General features: G+C 36.7%; 1 protein-coding gene across 1 annotated transcript in view; it reads left to right on the top strand.

The window, feature by feature from the left end:
• LAMA1 (laminin, alpha 1) overlaps positions 1-18,622 on the top strand; it is an 84,008-nt gene that overhangs the window by 46,543 nt on the left and 18,843 nt on the right. The window contains 15 exon segments of the mRNA XM_009333073.1: positions 739-825; positions 1,089-1,282; positions 2,279-2,421; positions 5,300-5,398; positions 6,351-6,462; positions 6,628-6,790; positions 9,134-9,344; positions 9,585-9,701; positions 9,789-9,952; positions 11,079-11,217; positions 12,443-12,532; positions 14,110-14,227; positions 16,148-16,330; positions 16,645-16,799; positions 18,557-18,616. Coding sequence (XP_009331348.1) covers positions 739-825; positions 1,089-1,282; positions 2,279-2,421; positions 5,300-5,398; positions 6,351-6,462; positions 6,628-6,790; positions 9,134-9,344; positions 9,585-9,701; positions 9,789-9,952; positions 11,079-11,217; positions 12,443-12,532; positions 14,110-14,227; positions 16,148-16,330; positions 16,645-16,799; positions 18,557-18,616 — 2,035 coding nt within the window.

Here is an 18,622-nt window from a genome sequence, read left to right as displayed (position 1 = left end):
ACGGAGCTTACATTCTGAGTTGTTCACAGCTAGTGGTAACTCTGTGAGGTTTTAAAATAAAAAGATTAACTGATAGATAAGTAAATTTTTTCTCTAAGAGTAGATCAGCCACATAGAATGTTTTATAGATAATGGAGTAAGTTGCTTTGACATGTTGTAGTTTCAAATGTGCGTCTCTTTCTTCATATGAAAAACAATGCTTTTGTATTTACAAAGTTTCAGGCCATTTCCAGTCAATGCAGGAACTTTTCATGAGATCAGTCCTAGGGGAAGAACAAGTACTCTTTTGTTTGAAATTTATACATCTGTTTGTTTGGTAGAGGAACACTTAACTTCATATTTTGAAAATCAAAATGCTGTGCAGGCTGTTTTTTCTCCAGAAGCTTGAAAAGCATATTTGTTGTTTGCTTTTGGATAATTGAATGAGAATAAGAATCTAGCAACTCTGATGTTCTCACGCAAGTCTCAGTTAGATATATACTGTAGCCATATCATGCAGCATCCATTTTTCATTGTCTTATCTTTTAAAAGGAAGCATGTTATACAGTAATGGAGTTGCATTGGGAAAGCAAACTTTTTAAGAAACAAATAATTTAAAGTACAAATTCTGGAGCACTGCATCAGATTGAGCAGAGGGTGCTGTTGCTTCCAATATTTAACCTGTGGCTGAAGGTGTTCTCTGTCTTCGTATGGTCTTCCATTTATGTGCTAGCAGGTATTTGTTTATCCTTCCTCCAGTTTTAGTCCCACTTGTGTCCTGAAAGGTGTTCAGGATTACCACTGTGATGCTTGTCTCCCAGGATATGAAGGACAGTACTGTGAAAGGTGAGTTACATATGATGTGCCCATTTATCCCCAACTCCCAAGGACAGTTTGATTAATATGAGCCATATTTGTACTTGGAATAGATTATTCTGTGTTCATAAATAAATAGATGAATGAGTGCTCAAGGACTTACGAGTGATTTGTTAGTTACTGTTAAGAAGCCATTAATTAAAAACCAATCAGTGATTCTCAAAGATAAATACAACATCTAATTTCATGATGAATATCCCCTGATGTTGAGTGTCCCATTCCTCCCTGTGTAGGTGCTCCCTTGGCTATTATGGTGACCCTCAGCTTCCCGGTGGCAGCTGCCATCTGTGTCAGTGCAATCCAAGTGGCTCTGTTCATGTTAATTGTGATCGTGCAACTGGCCAGTGCCTCTGTAAGCAAGGTGTGACAGGACAGCTCTGTGAGGAGTGTGAACCAAGACATCTTCTTGTGGAAGACGAGTGTGTTTGTAGGTGGTTTTTAAATTGTTTTCTTTCCCAATGGGCTTTGGTCTATTCCAGTGATATTTATGTGCGCGTGATTATTCCTTGAATGTTTTTATGATGTCAGGCCCTATTCTTTCTATGAAAGGAAAGAAATCTTAACAGCTTAATATCTCTGTAAAACAAGGGGGGTTGGACTAGATAATCTCCAGAGGTCCCTTCCAACCTCAACCATTTTGTGAACACAGAGGAAACTACCCTAGAGATCATAACATCAGACAAGCAGTTAATCCTTAAAATGGCTCTTTTAGTTTACAGACAAGTTTAAGGAAAGATATTTTTAATGCTTTTTTTGCTGCCTGTAGCATACCTTTATTTATTTGAAAATGTTGAATTCCTATGTCATTGACCCTTTGGATGTGAGGTTGCTGTAATAATACTTTTGGAGTTACCCCAGGTATGTAGGCATTTGCCACCAATAATTAGTCATATTCCACCAATAATTAGTCATGTAATTCCTTATGAGAGGGTGGATAGCAGAAAGAGACAGAAAGTACAGTAATCTGCTTTTACAATGAATTGGGATTTAGGACTCAGATTTTGCTTTGTATAAGTTAAAAAAACCCCAAAACCCAAGGAATAAATGGAATTACACCACTATAGGCTTGAATTTCCTGTCTTCCTAACCTGTTTGGGTGAGCATCAGTGGCATCACCCTGGATTTATAGCAATATAGCTAAATAGGCTCAATGAGCTTATAGTACAGCAAGCAGCTCAATAGCCGGGAGGATCAATAAGTCTTGAATGTGTGCTAACCTAAGGAGAGTGTGTTTGGAATAGGTCCACTCTTGGGGCTGGAAGGGGAGGGTAATACTACAAATCTGTATACTCAAAATTATGATACTTAATCACTCAACTCAAAAGGTGAAGGCGCATACTGTGTAAATCAAAATAAATTTCAGTATTTGGTGGCTTCTTTTCAATACTAATATTGCTTCCTCCTCTTAAAATGGTTTATTTAGCTTGTGATGACAACTGCACAGGAGTTTTGTTAAATAGTTTGGATGATCTCAACAAGGCCATACTTTCAATGAACCTCACTGGTGTTGCCCATGTGCCCTATGGGATATTGTCCAAGTTGGAGAATGCGACAAAACATCTGAAGGTAAAATGAATGCACAAATAGTAGAAATACTTAGTCACACCTTTAAAGCAAAACTTGCAGCCACTCGTGTGCCAGTAATTTAACAGAAGACCTCCTGAAGTTTATGGCTTGAATGTGTGTATGTGTAAGTGATACCAGATTAAGACCACTATGTTTGGTATAGAAATATACCTTAAGTTATTTAGCTGCCTGTGTTACTTTCTTTTCATTTGTTGTACTAACATTTAAATAAATGTATGAATGTATTTTTCAATCAGCACTGCGATTATTGAATGTGCTATAATGGATGTGCTTCACCTAGATTATGTGCATCCCTAAGACTGGCTCAGACCTACTGAAAGCAAGGAGAATAATTTTCAGCAGTGAAATAGAAACATCAGGCCAGGTCTTTTCCCTTTTTGCTCCCTTTGCTAAAGAGCTGCCAAGGCATAGATCTTGAGGCTGTTCCCCTAGAGTCCTCCCCTAGAGTGGTAGGCTGCTTCTCCATTAGCCAGGCTGCCTGGGATGCAGCGGTTTGCTTTCCTTTTGGTTGTGTGGCAGTCCAAGTGCCTTCCTCTGTCCTCCATCTCAGGACACAAAAGCCAGGCGGAATGTTTCAGTGTTGGACACTTTCAGGCTGCCTGTGGCAAACTTCCAGCTCCTCTCCCCCTTAAACAAAGCATGAAATACCACATTTTGTGGTTCTAGAAGGTCATTTATTGTTGCTGAGGACTAAGTTCATGTGGTCTCTGCATAAAGCCAGAGATAAACAGAATCCTCCCTACTTCATGACCACTAAAATACGCACATTTATTCATAAGAGTCTGCTCAGCAATAAGTCAAGAAAGACAAGCTCTACGACAGAAACAAAGCTATCTTCTTTGTATCCCACCATATCATAACAAAATCAAAATAATGTGAGCCTTCTTGTGCTGCTGGATTTGGCAAACTAAGAGTTTGAATTAAAATTTCTTCTATTTAAGATGTAAGGCAGACTGAATTCCAATCAATGTACTTCAAAATGTTAATAATTACAATATCTGAAGGCAAACTTGATTAAATTACATGTTTATGCTTCAGCAGAGGTACTCTTATCCTTTAGTTTTAGTTGCTAACCTTTTAGTTATAAAGCTTCAGTTTTGCTTCCCTTTATGTCATAAGGCATAAACATACTGAATTACTGTGATACTTTAAGGATACAATTGACTTGCTTTCTGTAATTGTTCTGTGTTTGTATAGGAGCATCATCATCTGGGACAATAAACATTATTCAATATGTAGCTTTTATTTAGCACTTTAATTATAAAACAAAGTCAAATCTTATGTGAAAATAAAAGCAGTTTAAGTTTCTCCTTTAGTGCATACAATTTTTTTATATTAAAATCAAATCAAAGCCACCTGTCACTCTCTTGGAAGTGGGGTGCTAAAAGTGATACAAAACCTCTTGTGACTATGATGTCATTTCTGTTTATGTAAAGCCACAGTGTTCTTTAAACAACTTAATCTTGAGGGTAAGTTGGTAGTCTTGTAATTTTTCTCTGTTTGGAAGCAGGTATTCATTCCCCTCTTTCTGGCTAATCAAAGATTACCTTCCCTTTTGCCTTGTACCAAAGTAACTGTAGCTGGAAGCCAGAAAATCCCTGAGTTTATTTATGTGGATTACAGATCTTCCCTGAAGGGCCGTCCCCTGCACTGTATTGTGTCTTTGCCTCATGCTGGTCGCTCAGGGACTCAAGTATTTCCTCTTTTCTATGCATTAGGTGTGGGTCTTTCAATAATGAGAAAGTTACCAAATCAGATCATTTACTCCTCATTGCATCTGCATCTCCAGTCCATCTGAGGACTTCAGTAGTTCTGTTTTTCTAGTTGAAGCCTCCTGCTTTACTCCTCCTGACATACCTAGACATACTTGCTGTCCCATTCTGGGTTTTTGAACTGGGCTTTTAAAGAAACCTTGCTGTGCTTTATCCCAGGAGGCTCAAGAACTTCAGCTTCTGTTTCTTTTTCACTTGTTCTTTCCTCGTGCTGAGGAAAAGACTTTGAAATTTCCATTTGACACAAGGCTGTTGGATAATCCTGTGTATTACTTCTTTAAAAAGTTGGACAAAATGATACTTATTATGGTATTTACAATGGTTGGCTCTGAAACATCTGAAATCTAAAAATAACCTTTCCCAGACTTTCTCTGTAAGAGATACCTTAAAGTTTCTTTGCATCTTTAGAGAAGTGGTATTCTCTTGCAGGCCTTGACTGTATCAAATATGATACACTTCGGTACAATGGCCTATTTATTGCCATATAGAGCAGTTTTGAAGTGACCTTGAAGCCAAATACAGCCTCTTATTCTCTCTTACTGCTGAGAGGATCTGCAGGGCTGCTTGTGTTACCTTATCGTGTCTGGAGGACCAAAGTCCTGAACTCCTGAGTGCCATGCACTGGGTTTTGGCATGGAAACGTAGAGCTCTCCAGGGTCATCCTCATAGATATACCCTAGATGCAGCTGTTTTGACAAGACCAGCTGCTGAAACAGTAGCAGCTGTGGGACTGGATGGAAGCATTCAATTTGATGGGCCTTGGAACTTCTCAAAGTAGCTTATTTGGGCAGCTCAGACCGTGGTGAAAGTGAGAATTAGGAAAGCAGAAATTATGCTTCCTTCTTACTACTCAATTGAAAGTACGACATGGCTGGATCCTTGTTTCTTTATTTGAAGAAATGACACACTTTGTTGCATGAACTGTATGTATGTAATTATTTTATGTCATCTTATGTGCTTTGCAAATCAGTAATTTAAAACAAATAATCTGAATAGTGTGCATAGTTATTTTCTTCCCAGAACTTTTCTGGACATACAACAAAGTCTTCAAATTACAGTGTACTGTTTCTTCTTGTTTCTTATAGGGTTCTATAGTTCCTAGAGAAGATCCAATTTACTCATTAGCTACAGCAAAAGAAAGTCTTCTGAGTTTATCAGGAGGAACTGATCAGCTGCATGAAGAGGTAGGTGCTGGCCTCTTTATTCTTAGCCTTTCTGGAGAAATCCTTTGAGATTTCACAGCATGGTACATAAATACCAGAGAGCTGTTTAGAAATTATTTTAAATCTATAGAGTTCAGTGAAAGAATTCAGTCCATTCTGTAGTCTTTCTGAGAAAGGGAGTTAATTGGTCTGTGGAATTCTGCTGCAAAATACAGTGTTTTATGATATTGTACAGGAGATTTACATGGTTTCTGTTAAAGTTCAGAAGCTTTTTGTACTGCGATCAGTTAAGACCCTAAAACTGGAGAAAGGGAGATACTTTCTTTTCACTGGTTTTAACATGTGGAGCTTATTCAAAATTACGTCATAGCTGAATATTCACCAAAAAGTCTTTGATACCTATAGTACCATGTTTAAAATGATCTCAGTAGAAATAAACCTGTTGCAAATCCACATGGAAAGTAGACAACATTTGTATTCTTTATTCAGTTTTAACACAAGAAAAATTGTAGGTAGAAAATTGACAATAGTACTTCAGCCATTAGATCTCATTTGCTGACCATGTATACATTAACTAGGTGCTTGCGCTGACAGTGTTGTTATTGCTAATAGTGATGTATCCAGAAGAGTGATTTTCTTAAGATATATTAGTTGTAGCTAAATAAATATGTAATGTTTACTTTGTTAAAGAAATAGCTTTGGTAATTATGATCTTACTGATTATGAAACTAATTGATAACACAATTCTTCACTGATATCAGAGGCTGGAACTTTCAATATAATCAAGGCATCTGCAAGCCTGGAAACATCAGAGATTTATGAATCAGCTAGGTCTACCTTATCAAAAAACATTGTTTCCTCTCACCAAGTATTCTCGATATTGGGGAAAAAAGTGTAAAAACCATAGACAAATGTCATAAATTAATCAGTGTTTTAGGAGGCCTGTCAAAGATTATCTCTGATTTTATTCTAGTCATCTAGATTTTTGAAAAAAGCTTGGCAGCTTAACACAATGACTCTCGAAACCAGGAATAAAAGTCAAGAACTGACTGGATTTATTGACACAGTACATACAACCATCAAAGGTATCCTGCTTTTAAGATATTTCCACTTCTTTATAGAATTTAGAAGGGTATTTCCTTCGCAACTCTTAAAGAACTGTTTACATGGAAAGTGCTGCAGTTTGCATAGGGGGTTCACATATATTCTTTTTTTAATGGTACCGCTAAATTGTTTACTCTCCTACTTAGTACTTGCTGAAGTTGCTAAGTCACTAAATGAAACACTGGGCCTGGATCTCCCGCTGTCAAATGCTACATCTCAGAGCCTGCAGGATGACATTTCTGCCCTTTTGGATGCATTACGCAAGAAAGATTTTGTTCAACAGCACCATAATGCTACCAGTGTCCTCAAGTAAGCCTGTTCTACTGAAAACTTTATTTCGCTTATGTCTGTACTATGCAATACTGCTTTTTGAAGAGGTATCTGGAGAAACATTGTGCCATAATAAGAGGCAGTGTGATGGATAACTAGCCCAGGTGGAGCTATATGAACTCTGAATTTGGAGTTACAAGATTTGAAGATATTTGGGCTTCCCATGTGATACTAATATAGCCAAAGCCATTTGGATGTGATACAAAATTCCCTTGCAATAAGTGAAAAGACTAACTGGTTTCAGTTTGTTTCCGATCTGGCCCTAATACACGTGTCCTTGTTGCTTTTGGCTAGGAGACGTCATAGAACTGTCTCAGTCAATTGCAAGCCCAGGACATGTCAGGTCTGCTGAAGGACATGACGATTTATTGTCACTGGAATATGTATCACATAGATTTGCAAATGAAACCAAGGCATTTGTTTCAGCATTCTGAACCACTGTTTAGGATTGTATTCCGTTGTCTTGATTTGTCCCCAGTTAAAGGCTATTTTAAAATGGCTTTTGTATTCATTGTTAGTGCTTATTGCCAGACTTGGCAGTATAAAACATTGACTGTTCCAACAGTCAGCAAAATTTTTGTTCCAGTTTCAGAATTACTAAGTATTGCCCTAGCCCACCACAAGCTATAAGAATGTTAACATTGGCTTCAAGGGACAAAGATTTAGACCAGAGTGGAATATTTCTGAAAACTTGACTTTTCTTTAAGTGCTTTGGATTAGGCAGGATAGAATGTTTGTGTTGATAGCAAGTCTGATTTTGTTCAACAGAACAAAATGTTGTTGTTCCTGTGCTTGTCCTTGTGCTGAATATTAAATTGTATAGAAGCTAAATGGCCATGAAAATGGACTAGAAATGTACCATTTATTCTTACATTTATTAGGAACTTCAAATAGCTTTTTTTGCATTTACAAAATGTCTCAAAATGTCCTGTTGCATAGTAACAGAATGTTCTGACTTTCAACATCAGCTTTTGAGCTGTTATACAAGGCATTTGTAAATGAACTTTTTCAATTATAGGCTCTGTTGAAATTTCTGAAAGTTCTCTGGTAAGTGTGCTTTGACAGAGAGTTAGTGCGATTTGTAAGATTGTTTGCTCTGCAGAATTTATCATGCAATGCAGCTGTAAGTTTGAAACTGATTTAAATAACCAGCTTGCCAGTCCATTTTTCAGGGAGCAGAAGTTACCGCATGGCTCACAGTGGACTGAGCTTGTGATGACGTACTGTTAAGCAACATTCTTAACTGAGGTCTCTGCACATTTGCCACGTAAGGCAAAGCTCCCAAACAATTTGGAATATAACCTTTTTACTCTTCACTGAAATAGAAGCCATTACTGTCTTGTAAAATACTTTCATTCTTGTAACTTTTTTAAGGCTATGGCTTCTGAATGTAAGGACTTTGAATTATTAGGTTTAGGAAATACATGCAAATGCACATCTGCTATTCAATAAGAAAGACAGACTGTGTTTTTCTGTGTATAATTGTGAAATAAACTAGGTTTCTTTTGCTTTGGCTGAAGACCTATACGATTTGAAATCAGATTAAAAGGGACAAACATTTATGTAAATTTATCATTACAAGAGTTGCAGTGTGCAGTGTATGTGCTAAAATGAAGAGAAACAAAGGAATAGATTTTCAGGATCATTTTCAGTTCAATTCCTTCAATACTGGAAAGTATTCAAATGGAGATGCAAATACTCCCAAATAGAACAGCTGAAGCAATTAACAACTGACAAATTTGGGGGGATTTGATATTTCCCAGATAATGTCTGTTACTGAGTAAAAAAGGTAAGTGCAGAGATTGCTCATTTCAGTGTTCATTTTAATGAGGCTATTTATTTTTATTTGATATTTAAACTTTTCAGGACTCTTAGGTATATGTCTTTTAGTTCTGGTTACTTGTTTCTTTCCAGTGTCAATCTTCATAATGGATGTTTTGATCCTACATTCAAAATACGAATCGCTACAATTAAGATACAGAGCAGTCCCAGAGGAATGTTTCACAGAGATTTTCATGTGGGGGATGTCCCAAATTAAGTCCAAGCAAATGTGATTTATACTAACCCCTTTCCCCTCTAGTCACCACATACAAAGTTTATGAACTATATTACTGCCCTCTCCCCCACGCAGTCATCTTTTTGTGTGGTAAGACAAGTAACTAAGCTACCATGTGTATGTATGCCATTATAGCAAAAAATTGCCAACTTTTGTAAGAAGATACATTTAAATTAATTTCACATGACCCCGTTTTCTCCTCAAGAAATCCATGACTAAGTTTCTCCTTCACCGTTTATTTTTTTTCTGATTCCTCTTTTTGTCAGAGCTGCAGAAAATTTGTTGATCCAGGTTCAGAAAGAGTATCTTAAACCCCACCAGGAGCTTGCTGAACTAAAAAAGGATGCAAGCCAGCTTTTATCAAAGCACAACAGCAGACTGCAAGATGCCCAGGACTTGGTGAATGAGGCACTCGCTAACATCAATGAGACCAGTCGCTTGTTTCCTCTTATCTCTAGCAGCCTGGCAGAGTTAAATGTAAGACTGGATAATCAGTGTTGTTGCATAAGAAATAGCAAATAAGATCCTGTGTTTAAAAGCTGCTTTTTAGACTTTAATAAAATTGTACGTGTTTAAACATGTTAATATATGTGATGCCTTAAAAACTCAAAGAAAACCAGACCCCTGATTGAAAACCAAAAAATGATTTTGTTATGTGAACACATCTGCACTAGCTGACTTTACAGACTACTATAAAACACTTGATTTATGCTATAGGACAAAAAGCTAAATATAAAGGAAGGAGAAGAAGTCTCGACCATGCTCATTAAAGAAGGGAAGGTCCTAGTGAATGCTGCTGCTGCTCTTGCCCAAGATGTAAAGAATTCTACATCTGTAAGTTCTTAAGTTTTAACATCCTCTTTGACACTATCAGGTGTATTTTGCTATTGAAAAAAAAGAGGAAACAATTTTGTTGTGCAGAACCTGGAGGTCCACCAGGATGGGTTAGTCCTATGGAGCACCAAACTGCGACACCACGTGGATGAGCTGGTGATGCAGATGTCTGTGAGAGGAGTGCTTGACCTGGTATACAGAGCCGAGGACCATGCCACCCAGTTCCAAAGACTTGCAGATGCACTAGAGAGGTGATAAACTCAAGAAATACGATATTGGGAGAGATTTACAGTAGTGTCATTTAATTTAAATAGGTAGTAACTTAATCCGCTAAAGTAAATCCCTGCCCATGGCTGGGGAGTTGGACTAGATGATCTTTAAAGGTCCCTTCCAACCCAAACCATTCTACGATCCATTTTTATTCCCCATTTTATTTCAAGTGCTTTTTACTTTTAATGCAGTGTACCTTTATTAAATGATATGGAGGGGGTTGATTAGTCTCACATTTCATGTGGCTGACTTACACGGTAACTAGTGAATTATTAAATGCCCAGTGAGTATATCATGGTGTGGCTTGAAAAGCTTCTGGTCTGTGTATGAATACTTCTTGACAATGTATCTCTGAATCTCATCAAGAAGCTACTCCTACTATGCCTCCATTATTGTTGCATTCAAAGCGTCTTGCAGAAATGAGTGGGTTGCAATCTCAAATTCACTCAAATGCACTCTTAGAATTTGAAAGTTGGGAAGTCATTGCTGTTAATTCAACGGAAATTAATCTTCTATCCCAAGAATCCTTCTAGGATTCTTGCTGTTTTGTCTTTTAAAGTCAGCAGCTATGTGTTAAAAGTTAAATCATATCAGACTGGAAAATTTACATGTATTTTAAGTTTGAGAACAGAAAATTTTGCTCTGAGTAACACTTGAGCAACTCTGCTGACTTCACTGCAGCCAGAGAAATTCAATAAAGCAAAATTTAATACAGAATAGCTTTCAGATGCTTATAATTTCCTCCTAGATTCTGTATTTCTCTACTTTGCTTTTGAGCTCCAGCTAGGAACCTGTTTCTGTTCTGTTCTGTTTAGGCAATGTGATTTGTTCTAAGTGACTAATTGGCTTTATAAATTGAAAAACTGACCATAAACAAAAAGGAACAAAATAGAAAAAAAATAGATTAAAACCTTCTTGGAACTGATTTTTTAAGTTCACAATAGTGAACTTAAAGCCCCTTATGCAACATAGGGCAAGGTGTGCTCATTTTTTTCAGTGCTTCATGTATTCTAGAAAGATGTGCATATTGTATCAGAAGACATGGAACTTAGTGCTTTATTAAGATGCTCTAAGGAAAACAGAATTACTTGTTAATTCTCTGTTTAGTGGCCTCTCTAAAGTAAGAAATGTAACTCTGAACACAACTGCTGCTGTCTACACCCACTCCAGTGTTAAAAGTGTGATTGAAAGAACAGAGAGTTTGGCAGATGATGCATCTAGAGTTGTGAATGGCCCCTTGGATTTAGTAAGTATCAATATTAGTATTTTAATTAACGTCTTTCCCTTTCTCATTTTGGAATAGTTGTTCCAGTTTTTGCACTTGCTGAAATTCGAGTCTTCTTGATGGGGGCTTGTATGGCAGCCTGTCCTACCAACTAGTATATACTGTATCCTGAATCTGTACTCCAAGACAGTAATGGTACCAGATTTCACGGTCTGTTTACCTTGCTTTTCTCTCTGCCACAGTACCATTTTACCATTTTTTTGTTTGTTTTTTTTAATGTCTAATGCATGGTTAGCTGGACTGGACTTGATTCTGTGGCTGTTTATATGAGTCATCTGGCATGCATTCCTGTAGAACTTTGCTCCCTTCCGCCTTTGGAATTATTCAACCATCCCTTTATTTGACCTGTCCCTCTTCCATTTCTAGCTAGGTATTCCCAACCGCAACTATTTTGCTTAGTTGAGGACGTTTCATAACTAAATGTACGTTTGTGTCTCATCTGCCATCCCTCTGCCTTGCAAGATTATTAGATTATTATTGAAACGGTAGATTAAAAAGACCTGAGCAGTTACCAGTCTGACCTTATTACTTTCATATTATTCTATTTCCTCCCTTCTATCTCTTTCTGCTTTTTCTGATTGTAAACCCAAGGAAGGAATGGGCTATGTTTTACAAGTGTCATGCACGTATGCCTGGAGAAACAAATACGCACGTGACAATGCATTTATATGACAGTGATCAAGATAGTTGGCATTGTTTTGTGAGTTTGTATGTTATTTTATAGCACTCTGTCTTATTAAAAGTTTGTACAGCATGAATCCTTCAAGGTACTTTTCCGTATTTTCCAGTTGGAGAAATGGATTAAAAGAACACTTTAAAGACGGGGATTTTGAGTTATCTCACTTTAAAGTGCTCAGTGCTGGGAATTTTGACTTAGGCCTGGAACTAGAATTACTGATGTTCCAAAAGGCAACACTGAATCAGTAGCAGTGTTCAAACTAAAATTTGGTAGGTTTTGTTTCACAGTCGCCTTTTTTTATTAACTCACAAAGAGATTCAATGTCACATTCTTGGACAAGTGATTGCAACTTGTATTTTTTTTAATTGATGCTTAATAAGGTAATGAATAGAATATCTCATAAATAACAAGAATGTTCAGTAACTTGAAGTAGACATCTGCAGATACTTAAATGTTTTCAGCTGAATTTGTTTTTCATATGTGGCAACTGATGCTTGTGTTTTTCAGCCAGAGGAGTCTCTCCGTCTTGGAAAAGAAACTCTACTACTTAGCTCCAAATTTCAGAATGAAGCTAAAAATCTGAAGAAAAAAAGTGATGATAAGTTCTTTAGAGTTCACATTTCTGCTTCTATTTCTTTTTCTATATCCCATTTTATGTTTTTTTTTTTTTAATGTGTTTTTTGTGTGTGTGCACGTTCCTTGTTTTTTAAAATGAGCGTAAGGTAAGGTAGAATACTGCGTATAACTATATATGACTATATACATATTTTCATACAATTAAGATTATTATGGAGTTATGTAGTATTTTACTTTTTTGGGTGAGAATATAAATTTTCTCTGTAAACATTTAAAAAATTGGCCTTCACTATACCTCATTTACCTCCAAGCAATGCTTTCTTTAAATGGCTGTTTTTCCAAATGTTATGAATTAAATCATAACCTGAAAGGAGGTTGTAGCGAGGTGGGTGTCGGTCTCTTCTCCCAAGTAACTAGCGATAGGATGAGAGGAAATGGCCTCAAGTTGCGCCAGGGGAGGTTTAGATTGGATGTGAGGAAAAATTTCTTACTGAAAGAGTGGTTAAACATTGGACCAGGCTGCCCAGGGAAGTGGTTGAGTCACCATCCCTGGAGGTATTTAAAAGACGTGTAGATGAGGCGCTTAGGGACATGGTTTAGTGGGCATGGTGGTGTTGGCTTGACGGTTGGACTCGATGATCTTAGAGGTCTCTTCCAACCTTAATGATTCTATGATTCTATGATTAGGGATTGTGCAGTAGACAAAGAACAAACATAATTCTTGAAGAAATCCATTAATCCAATTTTATGTAATAAATTGTGGATTACACAAGTATGTAGGATGAGATATTTAAATCATAATCATTTTTACTTGTTCATTCTATACAGCCTAAATACAGTAACAAGCTGAACTTTTTTTGTCTGTACAAAGTACAGACAAAAAAGTACTCTATAAATTCCAAAATCCTTTTGTTTTTTTATTACTCCAAAGATATCAGCAAGGCATTGAAGTCTGCACTGTGGAAGTTCAAAAGCATTTTGAACGCAGACTTTGTGTAGGAGCAGAGGCTGGCCCTAAGGGAAATTTTGGACAAAATTGGACAGAAAGTAAATGTTTCACAGAGATAAACTGTAACTGTAAAATGGTCTTTGCTTTTAATATCAATGTTTTTACAAATATGTATACATTTTACATAATTCAGATGGACAGAATACATACCTTTTTTGTTCCTTCTGTTATAGATATTTTTATTTCTAGTGAGACGATTCTGCAAACAGATCACGAATAAATAAAAGAAAAACACTTCTTTGGCTCCTGTCAGATACCATAAAAAGTGAAGAACATCTTAAAAATTATAAGAGTTCACAATCATGGAATCATTTTAATTTATAGCCTTTTCCTGACTATGTTTCTACCAATTCAGTCTGATGGAATTGGCCAAAAGGATAACTTTGAATGGAACAGTGCCCACAGGAGCTTATCTGTGCATACTGCATTCATTTTGCATTCCCGTTTGTAAAATGCTCTTTCTGTTGAAAAAAACAAAAAAGTTCCATTGATTAAATAAGTGAATGCTTGTTATCCCTATACATATGGTTTGTGTGGGTTGTATGGTATTTGTTTACGCATGGAAAAATCATAGTTATTTCTTCCAACAGGCCTTTTATTTGGATTGAATGGCTTGAACAAAAAGGTAGAAAAGATTCAGGGAAGTACTAATAAAATTGTTAACCAGCTTAATGATTCCCTGTTGACACTAAGAGCATTGCCTAATGGTAAGTGAAATTTATATTGACATTCTCCTTACTACAGAACTATCCAGTGCAATTGTAATAAAATCCTGTTCATTGTCTGATTGCAGAGACCTAGCAATAAACTATACTGGAGACTCATTTAGCCTCCTCCCTTACAAGGAATATTTCAATTTTTTTAGCAAACCCATGAAACATAACTGGGTTATCATGTAAGGTCTGTAGTCTGATTCCTATTTCACACTGCTGTAAATCAGGAGGGGCTCTGAAAGCAATGTAATTACACTGATATGAGAAGAAAGTGAAATCTTAGAATATTTAATCCCACATGGAGAGAAACATATATGGAACTGTGAGGTTTTGCTTTCTTTTGATAGCTTGTTTCAAAATTGTTTATACTGCGCTGTGAATCTTATCTGCATCTGAATGTTTTCTTGATGTAAATGCTGACTTCATTCAACTGATTAAAAAGTTCTCTCTCTGCTTTTCCAAAACAAAAGAATTCCCTTTAAAAAAAAAAAGTCATTATTTTGGATAAAGGCAAGACCTAGAGTTCATGGAAACTAATAGAGAAAATGTCTTTGAAGTTGTGAATAAGAGGGTCTGAAATACCTTAATAATGGTTTTTTTGAGGTAGAAAAATACTCATAAAGACCTCCTGCCTGGGTTGTTGGGTGGTACTGTATGTCCAGATTAGAATGCTAAGTCCAAAGCTTTAAAATACCCATTTTACAACTCAGGCTCTTAACTCACACTAAAGGGTGATATTAGTGGTAAAGTTACACTGGATATTAATTGCAGGATGCTATCTAACATAAAGCTACACATTGCAAATTAAGGCATTATTAAAATCATAGGACCGTGCTCCTTAACTCACAGCTTAACATTGTTTGATTTCCGTTTTGTTGTTACATTTCTTGAAGTTTCTCTTTTTTTTTTTTTAAATCTTTTTTTTTTTTAATTTAGTGTGGCGTTGCCCTCTGTATAGGGTGCTGGTGGTGAAGAAGGATCCCGCAGACTTAAATCAGACCTTTTGTGCCAGCTGCAGCATCTTCCCACTATTCTGGGCACAAGGGGGTGTAAGGGGCAGGCTGAGGTTGGGATTGGTGCACCAACTATATGAGTAATCATAGCCCAAAGCAAAGGGTGTGATAGACCTTCTGCCTCACCAGCTTTCTGTAGGATTCAAAACCTAAGTCTCAGACTAGTGACTCCAGGTGCCAACACTCATTTAGGGAATTTAAACGCTATGAGCCTGATGTATTCATATAATTTTCCTGTTGGGATAGGCAGAATCAAGTTCCCCATCACTGCATTCTGTGTCTGTACTGTATCCAGAGCTGGTCATGAAAAATAAAACACTCTTCCTAGAATTCAAAACTTGGATTAATCAAGTCTTTTGATCAAAAGACTTGAAAATCTAAACTGACGAGCCTTAATTAAAATTGCTGCAAAATCTATTCTTTACATATGTGTGTAATATATTTTATTATTATATACCTCTGTGTGTGTGTATATGAACAGACGTAACTACGTCTATAGCTATATCCGTATCTGTATCACCAGCTTGGGAACATTTACCGTGTTTTTTGTTCAGGGCCATAGCTGTGGCCATTTTCCAACTTAATAACTGGGCAAGAGGAGTTGCACCAGCCTCCTGGCACTCCAGTATCACAGCAGGTAAACTTCCTACTCTGTAAGCCATGACACATTCAACAGTTAAGCAAAGTTAGATCACAGTAGGTCTTGGTTTGGAGCTCCCCTCACAGACTGAAGAATACAAAAAAAAAAAAATATAACTCTTACTATGAAAGGAACATAACTGACAGCATTTCTAGTGTTTTGACTACGTTTGTAACTGTGTTGTTATGAAGCCAGGCATTTATTACTCCCAAGTATGTATGAAAGCTGTGAATATTTTTTAACCTGGGAACTGTGTTTCAGATACAAGGAAATACATGCTTGAGGTGAGAGAGCTGGCTGTGTCTGCAAACACCAGTGCTGTGGTGGGTTTAAGTCACTTTGGGGATTTCAGTCAAAAGCTGCTGAATACTTCTTCTACATTGTCCCGAGTTAATGACACATTGAGGAAAACTAGTGAACTTATAACTGATTCATCAAAAACTGGTAAGTTTGCTGCTTCATTGCTCTTTAGAAATGTCACTGCTTGCAGAAGCAGTACTAATAGTCAATTTTAATAGGCATTAAATATGAATCTGATGGACTGAAAGCTTTTCCTAATTCAATAAAAACATGCTAACTTTTAAAAAGACCTTAAGAAGAGTCACGTGGGATACCCTTAAGTATGCGTATTCCTTACTGATACTTAAAATTGCCAAAAACAAAATGATCAGAAACAGGCCACCTTGGCTAAGTATTTTAGGAATGAACAGTACATTTCTTTTTCAACCTGCCGCAACATTTCATTTATGTTTTGGCAGCAATCACTGCTGAAAAACAAGTTAAAGAAGTTGAAGCACAAGCAAGTCTTTTATTGGATAGGTTGAAACCTTTGAAAATGCTAGAGGAGAACCTGAACAGAAACCTGTCTGAAATTAAAGAGCTCATCAGCCAGGCGCGCAAGCAGGCAGCATCTGTAAGTTCCATCATGCCAGACTTAACTGGCTTCACTTTCGCTTTTAGCAGGAAAGTTCTTTGAGATAAGGAGCCTAAAATTTACTGTCAAAGTACCTGGTCGTTCAGGGGTCTTACTGAAGTCCAAGAGCACTGACTTGACGCTAAAATCGTACTGGCAGAGCTGTTGGTACATTTTCTAGTTTCAACTTCAAGTTTCTTATTGCATTTGTGAGTTTGTCAGAACAGCAAGGCAGTAATTTATTTACTATTTCCTTTTGTTTCCTATAAAAATAATGAAATACAATATGTCAGAAAGCAATCACAGAGGTATTTTGGTGAGAAAGAGACAAGTGAGGGGATGGTGCTGCCATTCTTTGTAGGACAAGATGTTAATTTCTAAGCTTTTTTTAGAGATTGATGCGGGGTTCCTCTGTATAACATCAAGTATCATTACAAATTTTTTAACAAGAGTGTTGATTCTGTCAATAATTTTGCCATCTATGCCCTGCCATGTCCATATGTTCTTCTCTGCAAGAAGCTGCCGTGCATCCAGAATAAGACAAATAAGATACTTGTTTTTAAATCTCTGCACCCCCCTTAAAGACAACAAAAGTGAATCAACTGTACTATGGACCTCATTAAACTATGAGGGGGAATATGAAAATGACTTTGCACTCAGTAATTTTTGGTATGCCTTTGGCTTTAGTATGGGTATGTTATTGTAAGGTTTAGGGAGGTTTTGTTTTAAAAAATAAAAGGCTTTCAGTTCTTTCTGCAAATCTCCTTAATTATATGGTTATTGCTTCCCTGTCACAGTCTATTGAAGCTTAATGAATCCACTGCAGAAAAGAGGGAGTAGTATTTCCTGAAATGTCATAAACCACAGAGGTTACTGGCAGGGTGAAAAGAAGTATTAGCAAAATCCCCTTTTCCAGTTTTGAGAGTTTGTTCTGTTGTTTTGTAAACTTTTACTAGAGAGAAACTATGTATCTGTGTCCATACGCGTATGCACGTGTGCTTTATGTATTTAGTTGTTACAGGCATATTCAATGAAGTTAAGGGTTTTCTGTTGTTAAAATGGATTTTCTGTCATTACACTACCAAGCTCCTTGGAGTTTGGCTGCATTTAGCTTGAATTGGTGGCCTATCTAGTATTCTAGACAGTGTTCAAAGGAGTTAGTGGTATGACAACAGGAATATGAGTTTCTCTACTTCATCTTAAAAAAGTTTAACTTGTAATATATGCACAAATGTATTTTTTGAATAATCATGTAAACTGTGTTGTAAAACTTTGAAATAACCAGAATTATTGCAGACTGTCTGCCTTTTAAATTTTTTTAAAATTTTTTTTCTGTCAACATAGACTAGAATTATGTTTCCTTTTTTTTTTTTAAAGGTTTTGAATTTCTGTTTCTTTTTCTGATATTATTACAGTGGCTTTTACTGATATATGGGCTTCTGACCCAAGATTTATTGTTATTTTCTGAGGGATTTGAATAGTTTGGTTTACTGGCTTCGAATCTCCTAATTGAATGAGTGAATTATGACAGATGTTGTTCTTTTCTATTTGTGAATCTCTTTGTCAAGTGATATCTAGGAGATTGCTAAGATCTAACCCAGGTAGCAATACTTAGATTGCATGAAAGTATCTCAGCAAATGGCTTGCATTTGTTGGTCAGAAGCTAAATACATATTCCAGAAATATGTGCTGTGTACACTGATACTTGCTTAGATTCCATTTCCTCCTTTCTCCCCCCACCCCCCCCGCCCCGCCAGATTAAAGTTGCAGTATCAGCAGACAGAGATTGCATTCGTGCCTACCAACCCCAAATTTCAGCTTCA

Source organism: Pygoscelis adeliae, unplaced genomic scaffold (genome assembly GCF_000699105.1).
Source record: "Pygoscelis adeliae isolate BGI_AS28 unplaced genomic scaffold, ASM69910v1 Scaffold38, whole genome shotgun sequence".
Taxonomy (NCBI): Eukaryota; Metazoa; Chordata; class Aves; order Sphenisciformes; family Spheniscidae; genus Pygoscelis; species Pygoscelis adeliae.
The sequence above is the reverse complement of the archived record's forward strand: the minus strand, read 5'-3'. Positions and strand labels throughout refer to the sequence as shown.